This window comes from Coregonus lavaretus, assembly GCF_964263955.1.
Source record: "Coregonus lavaretus genome assembly, chromosome: 10".
Lineage (NCBI taxonomy): Eukaryota > Metazoa > Chordata > Actinopteri > Salmoniformes > Salmonidae > Coregonus > Coregonus lavaretus.
This window is the reverse complement of record NC_139997.1, coordinates 3,145,407-3,166,862: the sequence shown is the minus strand read 5'-3', so window position 1 is coordinate 3,166,862 and position 21,456 is coordinate 3,145,407. Positions and strand designations below refer to the sequence as shown.

The window sequence follows — 21,456 nt, the reverse complement described above, 5'->3', positions numbered from 1 at the left end:
ACTGGTATACACATCACATACACGTAACCTTGCTGTTAAGTGATGTAAAATACTAGATGCCCTTTGAGTCTCCGCAGCTTTCAAACTGGAAGGCCTTGAGGGTAAGGATGATATTCACCGGCAGCATGTATTTTAGCTAGACTTGCGAAACCCTCATATTAAACACCAATGGGATTCACTAAATTGATGAATTATATTGAGGATAATGTTCTGCCACTGCAGAGATAGCGAGGTCTCTCTCCATAGGCCTATTTCTGATCTGGCTACTAGCCAGCAGAGTAACTTGGTTGGAGCAGAAGTGAATTGCCTCCTAAATGTTTTCAAGAAGTGGACAAAAGCGGAATGGCCTTGTATTGAAGACGCTGCAGTGCTTCTCTAACTGGAGAGAGGATTAGTTTAGGACTAAGCAAAGGGAGACGGGCGATGGTTGGTTGATCTGCTGCCATCACATCCCTATATAGACGAGCCACCCCCTGCCTCTGTGTTAGGGAAGGATAGCATGGCTGTTATGTGTCTCTCTCTCAGTCAGCCTGTCGGCTCGTCTGGTTTGAAGGCCTTGGTTGGCACTAAGCACAGCTGTTTATTCTCTGTGTTGTTTCTGTTGCGGCTGCAGGATTTATACATCTAGGAGCCTAATAGCTTTATAACTCTCCAGTTTGATAAATACCAGGTCTTGTTTTCTGGGGTGTCCTGGGACCTCATGGTTCCATCACACTGTTCCATCTCTCTTTTTTTTTTTGTCATTTAGCAGACGCTCTTATCCAGAGCGACTTACTTGAGCAATAAGGGTTAAGTGCCTTGCTCAAGGGCACATCGACAGATTTTTCACCTAGTCGGCTCGGGGATTAGAACCAGCGACCTTTCGGTTACTGGCACAACGCTGTTAACCACTAAGCTACCTGCCTTCCCCACTGTTCCATCTCTCTCCTCCTCTCCCCCACTGTTCCATCTCTCTCCTCCTCTTCCCCACTGTTCCATCTCTCTCCTCCTCTCCCCCACTGTTCCATCTCTCTCCTCCTCTTCCCCACTGTTCCATCTCTCTCCTCCTCTCCCCCACTGTTCCATCTCTCTCCTCCTCTTCCCCACTGTTCCATCTCTCTCCTCCTCTTCCCCACTGTTCCATCTCTCTCCTCCTCTCCCCCACTGTTCCATCTCTCTCCTCCTCTTCCCCACTGTTCCATCTCTCTCCTCCTCTCCCCCACTGTTCCATCTCTCTCCTCCTCTTCCCCACTGTTCCATCTCTCTCCTCCTCTCCCCCACTGTTCCATCTCTCTCCTCCTCTCCCCCCACTGTTCCATCTCTCTCCCCCACTGTTCCATCTCTCTCCCCCACTGTTCCATCTCTCTCCCCCACTGTTCCATCTCTCTCCTCCTCTCCCCCCACTGTTCCATCTCTCTCCCCCACTGTTCCATCTCTCTCCCCCACTGTTCCATCTCTCTCCCCCACTGTTCCATCTCTCTCCTCCTCTTCCCCACTGTTCCATCTCTCTCCTCCTCTCCCCCACTGTTCCATCTCTCTCCTCCTCTCCCCCACTGTTCCATCTCTCTCCTCCTCTCCCCCACTGTTCCATCTCTCTCCTCCTCTCCCCCACTGTTCCATCTCTCTCCTCCTCTCCCCCACTGTTCCATCTCTCTCCTCCTCTCCCCCACTGTTCCATCTCTCTCCTCCTCTCCCCCACTGTTCCATCTCTCTCCTCCTCTCCCCCACTGTTCCATCTCTCTCCTCCTCTCCCCCACTGTTCCATCTCTCTCCTCCTCTCCTCTTCTCATCACCCCTCTGTTGTGTTTGCAGCTGTTCTGGGAGAAGCGGTTGAAGGGCCTGAGGGTGTCAGCCATCACAGAAGAGGTCCTCAGGACCATGGAGCTTCCCAAAGGTTTAACAAGTAAGAGCACAAGCCTGCAAGGCTCTCTGTTTAGTTCAATTCACCTGATGTTAATAATAGGCTATCAATCATGTTATAGTTGTACATAAACCATATTATCATACAATTATAATGGTTAGAATTGTATTTATCCATTATTAGTTCAATATATACACATATCTACTATGAATCAAATACACTGGACTGTGAGATAGAATACGTATAGGTTCAAGTTTGTTTATTCATTATACATGGAGAACACAGTCCAATGACATGATATACATGGAGAACACAGTCCAATAATATGATATACATGGAGAACACAGTCCAATAACATGATATACATGGAGAACACAGTCCAATAACATGATATACATGGAGAACACAGTCCAATAACATGATATACATGGAGAACACAGTCCAATAACATGATATACATGGAGAACACAGTCCAATAACATGATATACATGGAGAACACAGTCCAATAACATGATATACATGGAGAACACAGTCCAATAACATGATATACATGGAGAACACAGTCCAATAACATGATATACATGGAGAACACAGTCCAATAACATGATATACATGGAGAACACAGTCCAATGACATGATATACATGGAGAACACAGTCCAATGACATGATATACATGGAGAACACAGTCCAATAACATGATATACATGGAGAACACAGTCCAATGACATGATATACATGGAGAACACAGTCCAATAACATGATATACATGGAGAACACAGTCCAATGACATGATATACATGGAGAACACAGTCCAATAACATGATATACATGGAGAACACAGTCCAATGACATGATATACATGGAGAACACAGTCCAATAACATGATATACATGGAGAACACAGTCCAATAACATGATATACATGGAGAACACAGTCCAATGACATGATATACATGGAGAACACAGTCCAATAACATGATATACATGGAGAACACAGTCCAATGACATGATATACATGGAGAACACAGTCCAATAACATGATATACATGGAGAACACAGTCCAATGACATGATATACATGGAGAACACAGTCCAATGACATGATATACATGGAGAACACAGTCCAATGACATGATATACATGGAGAACACAGTCCAATAACATGATATACATGGAGTACACAGTCCAATGACATGATATACATGGAGAACACAGTCCAATAACATGATATACATGGAGAACACAGTCCAATAACATGATATACATGGAGAACACAGTCCAATAACATGATATACATGGAGAACACAGTCCAATAACATGATATACATGGAGAACACAGTCCAATAACATGATATACATGGAGAACACAGTCCAATAACATGATATACATGGAGAACACAGTCCAATAACATGATATACATGGAGTACACAGTCCAATAACATGATATACATGGAGAACACAGTCCAATGACATGATATACATGGAGAACACAGTCCAATGACATGATATACATGGAGAACACAGTCCAATGACATGATATACATGGAGAACACAGTCCAATGACATGATATACAGTGGGGAAAAAAAGTATTTAGTCAGCCACCAATTGTGCAAGTTCTCCCACTTAAAAAGATGAGAGAGGCCTGTAATTTTCATCATAGGTACACGTCAACTATGACAGACAAAATGAGAAAAAAAATTCCAGAAAATCACATTGTAGGATTTTTTATGAATTTATTTGCAAATTATGGTGGAAAATAAGTATTTGGTCAATAACAAAAGTTTCTCAATACTTTGTTATATACCCTTTGTTGGCAATGACACAGGTCAAACGTTTTCTGTAAGTCTTCACAAGGTTTTCACACACTGTTGCTGGTATATTGGCCCTTTCCTCCATGCAGATCTCCTCTAGAGCAGTGATGTTTTGGGGCTGTCGCTGGGCAACACAGACTTTCAACTCCCTCCAAAGATGTTCTATGGGGTTGAGATCTGGAGACTGGCTAGGCCACTCCAGGACCTTGAAATGCTTCTTACGAAGCCCCTCCTTCTTTGCCCGGGCTGTGTGTTTGGGATCATTGTCATGCTGAAAGACCCAGCCACGTTACATCTTCAATGCCCTTGCTGATGGAAGGAGGTTTTCACTCAAAATCTCACAATACATGGCCCCATTAATTCTTTCCTTTACACGGATCAGTCGTCCTGGTCCCTTTGCAGAAAAACAGCCCCAAAGCATGATGTTTCCACCCCCATGCTTCACAGTAGGTATGGTGTTCTTTGGATGCAACTCAGCATTCTTTGTCCTCCAAACACGACGAGTTGAGTTTTTACCAAAAAGTTATATTTTGGTTTCATCTGACCATATGACATTCTCCCAATCCTCTTTTGGATCATCCAAATGCACTCTAGCAAACTTCAGACGGGCCTGGACATGTACTGGCTTAAGCAGGGAGACACGTCTGGCACTTCAGGATTTGAGTCCCTGGCGGCGTAGTGTGTTACTGATGGTAGGCTTTGTTACTTTGGTCCCAGCTCTCTGCAGGTCATCCACTAGGTCCCCTCGTGTGGTTCTGGGATTTTTGCTCACCGTTCTTGTGATCATTTTGACCCCACGGGGTGAGATCTTGCGTGGAGCCCCAGATTGAGGGAGATTATCAGTGGTCTTGTATGTCTTCCATTTCCTAATAATTGCTCCCACAGTTGATTTCTTCAAACCAAGCTGCTTACCTATTGCAGATTCAGTCTTCCCAGCCTGGTGCAGGTCTACAATTTTGTTTCTGGTGTCCTTTGACAGCTCTTTGGTCTTGGCCATAGTGGAGTTTGGAGTGTGACTGTTTGAGGTTGTGGACAGGTGTCTTTTATACTGATAACAAGTTCAAACAGGTGCCATTAATACAGGTAACGAGTGGAGGACAGAGGAGCCTCTTAAAGAACAAGTTACAGGTCTGTGAGAGCCAGAAATCTTGCTTATTTGTAGGTGACCAAATACTTATTTTCCACCATAATTTGCAAATAAATTCATTAAAAATCCTACAATGTGATTTTCTGGATTTTTTTTTCTAATTTTGTCAGTCATAGTTGACGTGTACCTATGATGAAAATTACAGGCCTCTCGCATCTTTTTAAGTGGGAGAACTTGCACAATTGGTGGCTGACTAAATACTTTTTTTCCCCACTGTACATGGAGAACACAGTCCAATAACATGATATACATGGAGAACACAGTCCAATGACATGATATACATGGAGAACACAGTCCAATGACATGATATACATGGAGAACACAGTCCAATAACATGATATACATGGAGTACACAGTCCAATGACATGATATACATGGAGAACACAGTCCAATGACATGATATACATGGAGAACACAGTCCAATGACATGATATACATGGAGAACACAGTCCAATGACATGATATACATGGAGAACACAGTCCAATAACATGATATACATGGAGTACACAGTCCAATGACATGATATACATGGAGAACACAGTCCAATAACATGATATACATGGAGAACACAGTCCAATAACATGATATACATGGAGAACACAGTCCAATGACATGATATACATGGAGAACACAGTCCAATGACATGATATACATGGAGAACACAGTCCAATAACATGATATACATGGAGAACACAGTCCAATAACATGATATACATGGAGAACACAGTCCAATAACATGATATACATGGAGAACACAGTCCAATGACATGATATACATGGAGAACACAGTCCAATAACATGATATACATGGAGAACACAGTCCAATAACATGATATACATGGAGAACACAGTCCAATGACATGATATACATGGAGAACACAGTCCAATAACATGATATACATGGAGAACACAGTCCAATAACATGATATACATGGAGAACACAGTCCAATAACATGATATACATGGAGAACACAGTCCAATAACATGATATACATGGAGAACACAGTCCAATAACATGATATACATGGAGAACACAGTCCCAAAAAAAGCTTACTTGCATTTTCCCCTCTCGGCAGTCCAATGAAATGCTTACTTGCAGGTTGACCTCTCGGCAGTCCAATGAAATGCTTACTTGCAGGTTGACCTCTCGGCCGTCCAATGAAATGCTTACTTGCAGGTTCACCTCTGACAGGTTCACCTCTCGACAGATTAATCTCTCGACAGGTTGACCTTTAGACAAGTTGACCTCTTAACAGGTTGACCTCTCGACAGGTTGACCTCTAGACAAGTTGACCTCTTAACAGGTTGACCTCTAGACAGGTTGACCTCTAGACAGGTTGACCTTTAGACAGGTTGACCTCTAGACAGGTTGACCTCTAGACAGGTTGACCTTTAGACAGGTTGACCTTTAGACAGGTTGACCTCTAGACAATGCAGCAGCTATAGAAGAAAGAGTAATACGGAAATGTAATTAAAAGTAAGTCATGTAAGTAAACAATGAGGTATGTGAGTGTCTGTCGAGGTCGGTGGCTCTGACTAGTGTTATATTCCTGACCGTGTTCCTGCCGTCGTGTTGTCCCGTACCAGGTGTGGGTCCAGACACGTCAGACGAGACTCTCCTCGCGGCCATTGCCAGCGCCCTCCACATGAGCTCCTCCCCCATCACGGGACAGACGACCTCGGCTGCAGAGAAGAACCCGGCTGTCTGGCTGAACACGTCACAGCCCCTCTGTAAGGCCTTCATCGTCACCGACCAGGACATCCAGTAAGAACCTGGTGGGGTGGGGTGGGGTGGGGTGTTCGGGGTTGTCAGTGAACTGTGGAACGTTTTTTTTTTAAATGCCTCTTACCATGTGTGCATACATAACAACCATGCACTGTGCACGTCTCTCCTCTGAGCTGGGGTATTGAGCTGCTGTGGTATTGAGCTGCTGTGGTATTGAGCTGCTGTGGTATTGAGCTGCTGTGGTATTGAGCTGCTGTGGTATTGAGCTGCTGTGAGCTGTGGTATTGAGCTGCTGTGAGCTGTGGTATTGAGCTGCTGTGGTATTGAGCTGCTGTGAGCTGTGGTATTGAGCTGCTGTGGTATTGATCTGCTGTGAGCTGTGGTATTGACCTGATGCGAGCTGTGGTATTGACCTGATGTGAGCTGTGGTATTGATCTGCTGTGGTATTGATCTGCTGTGGTATTGATCTGCTGGGAGCTGTTCTATTGCTGTGTCACATGTAGCTACTATCCAATAAGATGGCCCCGTTCTGGATGGCAGCAGTTTTGCAAGCTCCGATCCAACTTTGCTATTTTGTGATTATTTTGTTGTTTATCTTTACTTTATTTTCACTAAATGTATCCGCTGTCATTTCTTACAACCGACAAGAACTTTCGGCTTTAACTTCGACTCATCTGCCCTGGGCTCTTTCTGGAATTCCTACCCAATATTCGGGGTAACCAAAAGAGGAAACGGCGGCATTACAGAGGCAAGAGACGGGGTATCCTGGCGAGACTAAGGCGAAGGAAAAAAAACCTCTTCCCTCCATTCTACTGGCCAATGATAATAAGATGGATGACTTCCGACCGCAGATTTGCTACCAACGGGACTCTCGAAACTGCAATATTCTCTGCTTTTCTGAAACATTGTTCACGGACAAGATACCCCCCATGGCTATCCAACTCGCGCACGACTCCAGGAGGTTGAAAATGTTTGGCATGGGCCCTCAAATTCTCAAAGAGTTCTACAGCTGTACCATTTGAGAGCATCTTTACTGGCTCCATCACTGCTTGGTATGGCAATTCCTCCTCCACCAAACTTTACAGTTGGCGCTATGCATTCGTGGCAAGTAGTGTTCTCCTGGCAAACCCAGATTCGTCCGTCGGACTGCCAGAGAATGCGTTTCCACTGCTCCAGAGTCCAATGGTGGCGAGCTTTACACCACTCCAGCCGACTCTTGGCATTGCGCATGGTGATTTTAGGCTTGTGTGCAGCTGCTTGGCCATGGAAACCCATTTCATGAAGCTCCCGACGAACAGTTATTGTGCTGACGTTGCTTCCAGAGGCAGTTTGGAACTCGGTAGTGAGTGTTGCAACCGAGGACAGACGATTTTTACACGCTATGCGCTTCAGCACTCGGCGGTCCTGTTCTGTGAGCTTGTGTGGCCTACCACTTCGCGGCTGAGCCCGTTGCTCCTAGACGTTTCCACTTCGCAATAACTGCACTTACAGTTGACCGGGGCAGCTCTAGCAGGGCAGAAATTTGATGAACTTACTTGTTGGAAAGGTGGCATCCTATGACCGTGCCACGTTGAAATTCACTGAGCTCTTCAGTAAGGCCATTCTACTGCCAATGTTTGTCTATGGAGATTGCATGGCTGTGTGCTTGATTTTGTACACCTGTCAGCAACGGGTGTGGCTGAAATAGCACAATCCACTAATTTGAAGACGTGTCCACATACTGCTGTATATATATAGTGTATCTACCTCTATCACTCCAGTATCCCTGCACATCGTTAATATGGAACTGACCCTGTATATAGTCACCTGACCCTGTATATAGTCACCTGACCCTGTATATAGTCACCTGACCCTGTATATAGTCACCTGACCCTGTATATAGTCACCTGACCCTGGATATAGTCACCTGACCCTGGATATAGTCACCTGACCCTGGATATAGTCACCTGACCCTGGATATAGTCACCTGACCCTGTAAATAGTCACCTGACCCTGTAAATAGTCACCTGACCCTGTATATAGTCACCTGACCCTGTATATAGTCACCTGACCCTGTATATAGTATACTTACTTACTTTATTGTGTTCTTATTTTAATTTCTTTTGTTTTTGTTCTACCTTTGTTATTAATTACTGCATTGTTGGATTTTGAGCTTGCAAGAATGGCATTTCACTTTACTTGTGTACGTGACATTAAAACATGAAACTTGTTTGAGCTGCAGTAGATTCTCCTCACTTCAGGCACCTCCCACCATGGACCACACACGAGCGCACACGCACACAGGCAGGCAGGCAGGCAGACAGGCAGGCAGGCAGGCAGGCAGACAGACAGACAGACAGACAGACAGACAGACAGACAGACAGGCAGGCAGGCAGACAGACAGACAGACAGACAGGCAGGCAGACAGGCAGGCAGGCAGGCAGGCAGACAGACAGACAGACAGACAGACAGACAGACAGACAGACAGACAGACAGGCAGGCAGACAGACAGGCAGGCAGACAGGCAGACAGGCAGACAGGCAGACAGGCAGACAGACAGACAGGCAGGCAGGCAGGCAGGCGGGCGGGCAGGCAGGCAGGCGGGCAGGCAGACACAGCTCCCACCTCTCCCTCCCTCCCAACTCTAATCCTGCCAGAGCAGGAGGCCTATTGTTTGTATGGAAGCTAGCATCAGCGAGAGAGAGACAGAGAGACAGCCACACAAATGAAATTACCATTTTGGCATCTGCAGAGAGCTGCACACAGCTCGAACTGAACACGTGTGGATGGGAGATACGCTGCTTTACTGATGTCATTGGCAAGGTCTGTGTTTCAGCCAATACAGTAACATTTAACATGCATGTTCTAGGGGGAACATATCTATATCTTTTTTTAAACATGCACATTCTCTCATCCGCTCCTGACTGAATGTGCTGCCATAGAAATAGAATGAATAGAACGGGCATCTCCATTCAAGTCGATGATGGCATAATACCTCTTTAAGGAATACCTGGAATAGTATAACAGTAATCCTTCTACCCCCCCCCCCCCCCAACCCCCCATAAAAAATAATTTTAAAACAGGGTGTTGTCCCACTGGCTATCATAGGTTGAATGCACCAATTTGTAAGTCGCTCTGGATAAGAGCGTCTGCTAAATGACTTAAATGTAAATGTAAAATAATGGGTGGACTGATGGCCATTGCGAGTGTACCCATAGGAGCAAAGCAGTAAGTCAAAGCAGGAAGTAAAAAGAGGAAGTGTACCCATCAGTATGTGCTGTGATTTGTAAATTCAACTCAAATGACGTTACAAAAAAATACATTCCGTTGCATGAGCCACATCAGTTAACATCATTTGAATGAACATTCTACATCACCATGGAAATGATTGCATCCCAATACCAGGCAGCCATACCAGTTATATTGCCAGGGTTACAGGTTCCAAGCCTGTTCTATCTGAGTCCACCACACTCAGCTGTTGGTTCCACACACACAAAATATATATATTTTCTTTACGGTTATGACTTATGACCGTCTTCATCCATAACCGTCGGTTACATGGTTATACTGTAATTGTACCAGCCCTCAACAGGAGTGTTATGTGTAATTGTACCAGCCCTCAACAGGAGTGTTATGTGTAATTGTACCAGCCCTCAACAGGAGTGTTATGTGTAATTGTACCAGCCCTCAACAGGAGTGTTATGTGTAATTGTACCAGCCCTCAACAGGATTGTTATGTGTAATTGTACCAGCCCTCAACAGGAGTGTTATGTGTAATTGTACCAGCCCTCAACAGGAGTGTTATGTGTAATTGTACCAGCCCTCAACAGGAGTGTTATGTGTAATTGTGTCAGCCCCTTTTATTTTTTATTTTTGTATTTGTTGTATTGTTATGTGTAATACTGTTTCTCCTTCATTGATCCTATCCTCTACAGAGGGCACGTTGATGTGCCTGTTAGGAGCTTTGGTTCTGTATAACGTATTGTTGTTATCGTTAGTATTTATTTTTTATTGGACCTTTATTTTCGCAGGGAGTCCCATTGAGACCAAGGCCTCTTTCACCAGGTAGCGCTGCACATACACAATTTACACAATTTACAAATACAGCACCATGAAAAGATTTACAAGCCATTTCAAGAAAAACAATCAATTCCTCAGCAAAGAGTTCCTTAATCAACCAGAGGCACCAGAACATCCAGTTGAACTGCCCCAGAGGCATCAGAACATCCAGTTGAACTGCCCCAAAGGCACCAGAACATCCTGTTGAACTGCCCCAGAGGCACCAGAACATCCAGTTGAACTGCCCCAGAGGCATCAGAACATCCAGTTGAACTGCCCCAGAGGCACCAGAACATCCAGTTGAACTGCCCCAGAGGCATCAGAACATCCAGTTGAACTGCCCCAGAGGCACCAGAACATCCAGTTGAACTGCCCCAGAGGCATCAGAACATCCAGTTGAACTGCCCCAGAGGCACCAGAACATCCAGTTGAACTGCCCCAGAGGCACCAGAACATCCAGTTGAACTGCCCCAGAGGCACCAGAACATCCTGTTGAACTGCCCCAGAGGCACCAGAACATCCAGTTAATTCCATACATGGGGTGCATAGAAACTGAAAGCACATTTTCCTACCTCAGTGGAGATCGAAGGGATCAGCCATCTCTGAGGCAGGTCTGATATCTCGTACGTCTGTAGGTTAACAATGAAGTAAGGTACGGGGAAGACCAGGTCTGGTATCTCGTACGCAATGTTCCAACATCTAGTGGAAAGCCTTCCCAGAAGAGTGGAGGCTGTTATAGCAGCAAAGGGGGGAACCAACTCCATATTAATGCCCATGATTTTGGAAAGAGATGTTCGACAAGCAGGTGTCCACAACTCGCCGTGTTTGGAGGAGGAGGAATGCTGCCTATGACCCCAAGAACACCATCCCCACCGTCAAACATGGAGGTGGAAACATTATGCTTTGGGGGTGTTTTTCTGCTAAGGGGACAGGACAACTTCACCGCATCAAAGCGACGATGGACGGGGCCATGTACCGTCAAATCTTGGGTGAGAACCTCCTTCCCTCAGCCAGGGCATTGAAAATGGGTCGTGGATGGGTATTCCAGCATGACAATGACCCAAAAGACACGGCCAAGGCAACAAAGGAGTGGCTCAAGAAGAAGCACATTAAGGTCCTGCAGTGGCCTAGCCAGTCTCCAGACCTTAATCCCATAGAAAATCTGTGGAGGGATCTGAAGGTTCGAGTTGCCAAACGTCAGCCTCGAAATCTTAATGACTTGGAGAAGATCTGCAAAGAGGAGTGGGACAAAATCCCTCCTGAGATGTGTGCAAACCTGGTGGCCAACTACAAGAAACGTCTGACCTCTGTGATTGCCAACAAGGATTTTGCCACCAAGTACTAAGTCATGTTTTGCAGAGGGGTCAAATACTTATTTCCCTCATTAAAATGCAAATCAATTTATAACATTTTTGAAATGCGTTTTTCTGGATTTTTTTGTTGTTATTCTGACTCTCACTGTTCACATAAACCTACCATTACAATTATAGACTGATCATGTCTTTGTCAGTGGGCAAACGTACAAAATCAGCAGGGGATCAAATACTTTTTTTCCGTCTCTGTAACACCATCAGAGAAAATACCCCTTGTGTCCTGCCTGATCCAGGCCAATTGCAGACAATCTTTGAATTAGTAAAGAGTGGTCAACAGTATCAAAAGCCTTTCGATAGGTCAGTGAAGAGAGCGCCAGTCTTTCTTTTTTTTTTAATCCATAGCCTTTACCACGTCATTTAACACCAGGGATGCAGTGGAGATGGTCCTATGACCCGGCCTGAAACCACATTGATGAACACATTTCGTAGCTAGGAAAGATTCTAAGCTGATGGTCGATTTAAAGATTCTAGAACTTAGACCCATTGATGGAGAACAATGTGTCTGTGAAGTCCTGCAGGACTCATAATAGTGAAGGTGAGTAGAGGGCTCTCAATGGGGAGAGTGTCTTTAAAGAAACTCTTCATCACAAACAACATATAGATTGCTTCCAAAATTGTACCCTGTTCCCTTTGTAGTGTGGACTACTTTTGACCAGAGATGGTGACCTTTTACCTTGCAATTTGTTCTCAGTGCAGATCTACTTTGAGTCCCAGCGGTGAAAATAGAGTAGAAATGACTGTCTGATTGATGCCTTCCCTGGGTATTGAAAAACATTCTCTGCTGTACGCTCGGTGACATGGTGGAGAGAGAGCGGGAGAAAGTGAGAGGATTAAGACTGTCAGACTCCATTTCCTCTGGCATCATCTGTAGGGATCTGTCTCCTGTCACCAGTCAGTGTCAGTCAGCCAGTCAGTCAGCCAGTCAGCCAGTCAGTTATAAGGCATGAAACGCCTTGTAGCTTATAACACCTCTCCTTGCCTGCATCCTAAATGGCACTCTATCCCCTACATAGTGCACTACTTTTGACCAGAACCCTCCTCTCCCATCATGTAACTGGGAGCTCTTATGAGTGCAGTGTTAATCCTGTAGATGGCAGTGTATACAAAGGCATGATGCACACTGAGCTGAGCTCAGATAACCAGCTCTCTCTGGATTATTATGGGAGGAGAGGAGAGGAGAGGAGTGAAGAGGAGGAGAAGAAGAGGAGGAGAGGAGAGGATGAGGAGAGGATGAGGAGAGGAGAGGAGAGGAGAGGAGTGAAGAGGAGGAGAAGAAGAGGAGGAGAGGAGAGGATGAGGAGAGGAGAGGAGTGAAGAGGAGGAGAAGAAGAGGAGGAGAGGAGAGGATGAGGAGAGGAGAGGAGAGGAGAGGAGAAGGAGGAGAGGAGAGGAGAGAGGGAGGAGTGGAATGGACCAGTTTTTCTCCTCCCTCATGCCTCTCACCCCATAAAATGAAAAAAGACAGATCATCCCATAGCACAGACTATGATATCACCAGATACATTCCATCCTTCTCTGTGACCCATCCATGACGCCTCCTCTCACAAGAAGAAATAGGATTTGATTCCCCCATGCATTCTAATCCAGTAAAAGTAACATAATCCTATTATTAGATTTTACACGTTTTTTTTACAAATAAACGTCATTTAGCAGATGCTCTTAACCAGAGCGACATACAGTAGTGACTGCAAACATTTTCATATTTTGTTTGTGCTGGTCCCCCATGGATATTGTTTGATATTGTTTGACATTGTTTCTAATTTCATTATCTGATAATACCAACAAAAGTAGGAGGAGCGTTGTAATTGGTTGGTTAGGCCTATCTGAGAGCGGATTGAGGGCATACAGGCACACAGCAGTCATATATTCAAGATAGATTGAATCGATTTACAGGGTTTTCTCCATATAATAATATAATCTGTGTGTAAGGATGAGAAGCTAGAAAAGAGTGAACAGCAGTGGAGTGATCTAGACCGTCAGGAATTTGGCAAAGAAGAAACATTAAGACTCAAAGCCTCTCTTCTCTCTAGTGTGACCTAGCCAATGAGATCCAAAAGCTTGTACTTTTTAGTGTGACTGTGACATAGGGTGCATCTTGACTGGCTGTATCAGTGCCTGGTATGGCAACTGCACCGCCCTTGACCGCAAGGCTCTACAGAGGGTGGTGTGAACGGCCCAGTACATCACTGGGGCCGAGCTCCCTGCCATCAGGACCTTTATACCAAGCGGTGTCTGAGAAAGGCCCAGAAAATTGCCAAATACTTCAGCCACCCAAGCCATGGACTGTTCTCTGTGCTACTGTCAGGCAAGCGGTACTGGAGCATCAGGTCTTGAACCAACAGGCTTCTGTCTCCAAGCAATTAGACTGTTGAATAGCTAATCAATAGCTAACTGGACTATCTGTATGGACTAACTGTACTGACTCTACCTGTACTGTCTCTATCTATACTGACTCTACCTGTACTGACTCTATCTGTACTGACCCCACCTGTACTGTCTCTATCTGTACTGACCCTATCTGTACTGACCCTATCTGTACTGACTCTACCTGTACTGACTCTACCTGTACTGACCCTATCTGTACTGACCCTATCTGTACTGACTCTACCTGTACTGACTCTACCTGTACTGACCCTATCTGTACTGACCCTACCTGTACTGACTATATCTGTACTGACTCTACCTGTACTGACCCTACCTGTACTGACTCTACCTGTACTGACCCTATCTGTACTGACCCTACCTGTACTGACTATATCTGTACTGACTCTACCTGTACTGACCCTATCTGTACTGACTCTACCTGTACTGACTCTACCTGTACTGACCCTATCTGTACTGACCCTATCTGTACTGACTCTACCTGTACTGACCCTATCTGTACTGACCCTATCTGTACTGACTCTACCTGTACTGACTCTACCTGTACTGACCCTACCTGTACTGACTCTACCTGTACTGACCCTATCTGTACTGACCCTATCTGTACTGACTCTACCTGTACTGACTCTACCTGTACTGACCCTATCTGTACTGACCCTACCTGTACTGACTATATCTGTACTGACTCTACCTGTACTGACTCTACCTGTACTGACTATCTATACTGACTCTACCTGTACTGACCCTACCTGTACTGACCCTACCTGTACTGACTCTACCTGTACTGACTCTACCTGTACTGACTCTACCTGTACTGACTATCTATACTGACTCTACCTGTACTGACTCTACCTGTACTGACTATCTATACTGACTCTACCTGTACTGACTCTACCTGTACTGACTCTACCTGTACTGACTCTACCTGTACTGACTCTACCTGTGCTGACTCTACCTGTACTGACTCTACCTGTACTGACTATCTATACTGACTCTACCTGTACTGACCCTACCTGTACTGACCCTACCTGTACTGACTCTACCTGTACTGACTCTACCTGTACTGACTCTACCTGTACTGACTATCTATACTGACTCTACCTGTACTGACTATCTATACTGACTCTACCTGTACTGACTATCTATACTGACTCTACCTGTACTGACCCTACCTGTACTGACCCTACCTGTACTGATTCTACCTGTACTGACTCTACCTGTACTGACTATCTATACTGACTCTACCTGTACTGACTCTACCTGTACTGACTATCTATACTGACTCTACCTGTACTGACTCTACCTGTACTGACCCTACCTGTACTGACCCTACCTGTACTGACTCTACCTGTACTGACTCTACCTGTACTGACTATCTATACTGACTCTACCTGTACTGACTATCTATACTGACTCTACCTGTACTGACTCTACCTGTACTGACCCTACCTGTACTGACCCTACCTGTACTGACCCTACCTGTACTGACTCTACCTGTACTGACTATCTATACTGACTCTATCTGTACTGACCCTACCTGTACTGACTCTACCTGTACTGCCTCTACCTGTACTGACTCTACCTGTACTGACCCTACCTGTACTGACTCTACCTGTACTGACTCTACCTGTGCTGACTCTACCTGTACTGACCCTACCTGTACTGACCCTACCTGTACTGACCCTACCTGTACTGACTCTACCTGTACTGACTCTACCATTACTGACCCTACCTGTACTGACCCTACCTGTACTGACTATCTATACTGACTCTACCTGTACTGACTCTACCTGTGCTGACTCTACCTGTGCTGACTCTACCTGTACTGACCCTACCTGTACTGACTATCTATACTGACTCTACCTGTACTGACTCTACCTGTACTGACTCTACCTGTACTGACTCTACCTGTACTGACCCTACCTGTACTGACCCTACCTGTACTGACTATCTATACTGACTCTACCTGTACTGACTCTACCTGTACTGACTCTACCTGTACTGACTATCTATACTGACTCTACCTGTACTGACTCTACCTGTACTGACCCTACCTGTACTGACTCTACCTGTACTGACTATCTATACTGACTCTATCTGTACTGACCCTACCTGTACTGACTCTACCTGTACTGACTCTATCTGTACTGACTCTACCTGTACTGACTCTACCTGTACTGACCCCACCTGTACTGACTCTACCTGTACTGACCCTACCTGTACTGACCCTACCTGTACTGACCCTACCTGTACTGACCCTACCTGTACTGACCCTACCTGTACTGACTCTACCTGTACTGACCCTACCTGTACTGACTATCTATACTGACTCTACCTGTACTGACTATCTATACTGACCCTACCTGTACTGACTATCTATACTGACTCTACCTGTACTGACTATCTATACTGACTCTACCTGTACTGACTCTACCTGTACTGATTCTACCTGTACTGACTATCTATATTGACTATCTATACTGACTCTACCTGTACTGACTATCTATACTGACTCTACCTGTACTGAATCTACCTGTACTGATTCTACCTGTACTGACTATCTATACTGACTATCTATACTGACCCTACCTGTACTGACCCTACCTGTACTGACTATCTATACTGACTCTACCTGTACTGACTATCTATACTGACTCTACCTGTACTGACTCTACCTGTACTGACTCTACCTGTACTGACTATCTATACTGACTCTACCTGTACTGACTCTACCTGTACTGACCCTACCTGTACTGACCCTACCTGTACTGACTATCTATACTGACTCTACCTGTACTGACTCTACCTGTACTGACCCTACCTGTGCTGACCCTACCTGTACTGACTATCTATACTGACTCTACCTGTACTGACTCTACCTGTACTGACCCTACCTGTGCTGACTCTATCTGTACTGACTCTACCTGTACTGACTCTACCTGTACTGACTATCTATACTGACTCTACCTGTACTGACTCTACCTGTACTGACTATCTATACTGACTCTACCTGTACTGACTCTACCTGTACTGACCCTACCTGTACTGACCCTACCTGTACTGACTCTACCTGTACTGACTCTACCTGTACTGACTCTACCTGTACTGACTCTACCTGTACTGACTATCTATACTGACTCTACCTGTACTGACTATCTATACTGACTCTACCTGTACTGACTCTACCTGTACTGACTCTACCTGTACTGACTATCTATACTGACCCTACCTGTACTGACTATCTATACTGACTCTACCTGTACTGACTATCTATACTGACTCTACCTGTACTGACTCTACCTGTACTGACCCTACCTGTACTGACTCTACCTGTACTGACCCTACCTGTACTGACTCTACCTATACTGTCTCTACCTGTACTGACCCTACCTGTACTGACTCTACCTGTACTGACTATCTATACTGACTCTACCTGTACTGACCCTACCTGTACTGACTCTACCTGTACTGACTATCTATACTGACTCTACCTGTACTGACCCTACCTGTACTGACTCTACCTGTACTGACTATCTATACTGACTCTACCTGTACTGACTCTACCTGTACTGACTATCTATACTGACTCTACCTTTACTGACTCTACCTGTACTGACTCTACCTGTACTGTCTCTACCTGTGCTGACCCTACCTGTACTGACTCTACCTGTACTGACCCTACCTGTACTGACTCTACCTGTACTGACACTATCTATACTGACTCTACCTGTACTGACCCTACCTGTACTGACCCTACCTGTACTGACCCTACCTGTACTGACTCTACCTGTACTGACTATCTATACTGACTCTACCTGTACTGACTCTACCTATACTGACTCTACCTGTACTGTCTCTACCTGTACTGACCCTACCTGTACTGACTACCTGTACTGACCCTACCTGTACTGACTCTACCTGTACTGACACTATCTATACTGTCTCTACCTGTACTGACCCTACCTGTACTGACTCTACCTGTACTGACTCTACCTGTACTGACTATCTATACTGACCCTACCTGTACTGACCCTACCTGTACTGACCCTACCTGTACTGACTATCTATACTGACTCTACCTGTGCTGACTCTACCTGTGCTGACTCTACCTGTACTGACTCTACCTGTAGTGACTCTAGCTGTACTGACTCTACCTGTACTGACTATCTATACTGACTCTACCTGTACTGACTCTACCTGTACTGACTATCTATACTGACTCTACCTGTACTGACTCTACCTGTACTGACTCTACCTGTACTGACCCTACCTGTACTGACCCTACCTGTACTGACTCTACCTGTACTGACCCTACCTGTACTGACTATCTATACTGACCCTACCTGTACTGACCCTACCTGTACTGACCCTACCTGTACTGACTCTACCTGTACTGACCCTACCTGTACTGACTCTACCTGTACTGACACTATCTATACTGTCTCTACCTGTACTGACCCTACCTGTACTGACTCTACCTGTACTGACTCTACCTTTTACTGACTATCTATACTGACCCTACCTGTACTGACCCTACCTGTACTGACCCTACCTGTACTGACTATCTATACTGACTCTACCTGTGCTGACTCTACCTGTGCTGACTCTACCTGTACTGACTCTACCTGTACTGACTCTAGCTGTACTGACTCTACCTGTACTGACTATCTATACTGACTCTACCTGTACTGACTCTACCTGTACTGACTATCTATACTGACTCTACCTGTACTGACTCTACCTGTACTGACTCTACCTGTACTGACCCTACCTGTACTGACCCTACCTGTACTGACTCTACCTGTACTGACCCTACCTGTACTGACTATCTATACTGACCCTACCTGTACTGACCCTACCTGTACTGACCCTACCTGTACTGACTCTACCTGTACTGACTATCTATACTGACTCTACCTGTACTGACTCTACCTGTACTGACCCTACCTGTACTGACTCTACCTGTACTGACTATCTATACTGACTCTATCTGTACTGACTCTACCTGTACTGACTCTACCTGTACTGACTAACTATACTGACTCTACCTGTACTGACCCTACCTGTACTGACCCTACCTGTACTGACTCTACCTGTACTGACTCTACCTGTACTGACCCTACCTGTACTGACCCTACCTGTACTGACTATCTATACTGACTCTACCTGTACTGACTCTACCTGTACTGACCCTACCTGTACTGACTATCTATACTGACCCTACCTGTACTGACCCTACCTGTACTGACTCTACCTGTACTGACTCTACCTGTACTGACTCTACCTGTACTGACTATCTATACTGACCCTACCTGTACTGACTCTACCTGTACTGACTCTACCTGTACTGACTATCTATACTGACCCTATCTGTACTGACTCTACCTGTACTGACTCTACCTGTACTGACTCTACCTGTACTGACTCTACCTGTACTGACTACCTGTACTGACTCTACCTGTACTGACTATCTATACTGACTCTATCTGTACTGACTCTACCTGTACTGACCCTACCTGTACTGACTATCTATACTGACTCTATCTGTACTGACTCTACCTGTACTGACTCTACCTGTACTGACTAACTATACTGACTCTACCTGTACTGACCCTACCTGTACTGACCCTACCTGTACTGACTCTACCTGTACTGACTCTACCTGTACTGACCCTACCTGTACTGACCCTACCTGTACTGACTATCTATACTGACTCTACCTGTACTGACTCTACCTGTACTGACCCTACCTGTACTGACTATCTATACTGACTCTACCTGTACTGACCCTACCTGTACTGACCCTACCTGTACTGACTCTACCTGTACTGACTCTACCTGTACTGACTCTACCTGTACTGACCCTACCTGTACTGACTCTACCTGTACTGACTCTACCTGTACTGACTATCTATACTGACCCTATCTGTACTGACTCTACCTGTACTGACTATCTATACTGACTCTACCTGTACTGACTCTACCTGTACTGACTCTACCTGTACTGACTCTACCTGTACTGACTACCTGTACTGACTCTACCTGTACTGACTATCTATACTGACTCTATCTGTACTGACTCTACCTGTACTGACCCTACCTGTACTGACTATCTATACTGACCCTATCTGTACTGACTCTACCTGTACTGACTATCTATACTGACCCTATCTGTACTGACTCTACCTGTACTGACTCTACCTGTACTGACTCTACCTGTACTGACTACCTGTACTGACTCTACCTGTACTGACTATCTATACTGACTCTATCTGTACTGACCCTACCTGTACTGACTCTACCTGTACTGACTATCTATACTGACCCTATCTGTACTGACTCTACCTGTACTGACTCTACCTGTACTGACTCTACCTGTACTGACTCTACCTCTACTGACTACCTGTACTGACTCTACCTGTACTGACTATCTATACTGACTCTATCTGTACTGACTCTACCTGTACTGACTCTACCTGTACTGACTCTACCTGTACTGACCCTACCTGTACTGACCCTACCTGTACTGACTCTACCTGTACTGACTCTACCTGTACTGACCCTACCTGTACTGACTCTACCTGTACTGACTCTACCTGTACTGACCCTACCTGTACTGACTCTACCTGTACTGACCCTACCTGTACTGACTATCTATACTGACTCTATCTATACTGACTCTACCTGTACTGACCCTACCTGTACTGACTATCTATACTGACTCTATCTATACTGACTCTACCTGTACTGACTCTACCTGTACTGACTCTACCTGTACTGACCCTACCTGTACTGACCCTACCTGTACTGACTCTACCTGTACTGACTCTACCTGTACTGACCCTACCTGTACTGACTATCTATACTGACTCTATCTATACTGACTCTACCTGTACTGACCCTACCTGTACTGACTATCTATACTGACTCTACCTGTACTGACTCTACCTGTACTGACTACCTGTACTGACCCTACCTGTACTGACCCTACCTGTACTGACTCTACCTGTACTGACTCTACCTGTACTGACTCTACCTGTACTGACTATCTATACTGACTCTACCTGTACTGACTCTACCTGTACTGACTCTACCTGTACTGACCCTACCTGTACTGACTATCTATACTGACTCT

The 21,456-nt window shown here is 45.2% G+C and overlaps 1 protein-coding gene across 1 annotated transcript in view; it reads left to right on the top strand.

Moving 5' to 3' along the window:
• mbd2 (methyl-CpG binding domain protein 2) overlaps positions 1 to 6,571 on the top strand; it is a 57,822-nt gene extending 51,251 nt beyond the window's left edge. The window contains exons 4-5 of the mRNA XM_084169925.1: positions 1,792 to 1,882; positions 6,389 to 6,571. Of these exons, the coding sequence (XP_084026051.1) occupies positions 1,792 to 1,882; positions 6,389 to 6,570 (273 nt within the window). The 3' untranslated portion in view covers position 6,571. The remainder of the gene's footprint in view (positions 1 to 1,791; positions 1,883 to 6,388) is intronic.
• Positions 6,572 to 21,456: the final 14,885 nt, after the last annotated feature.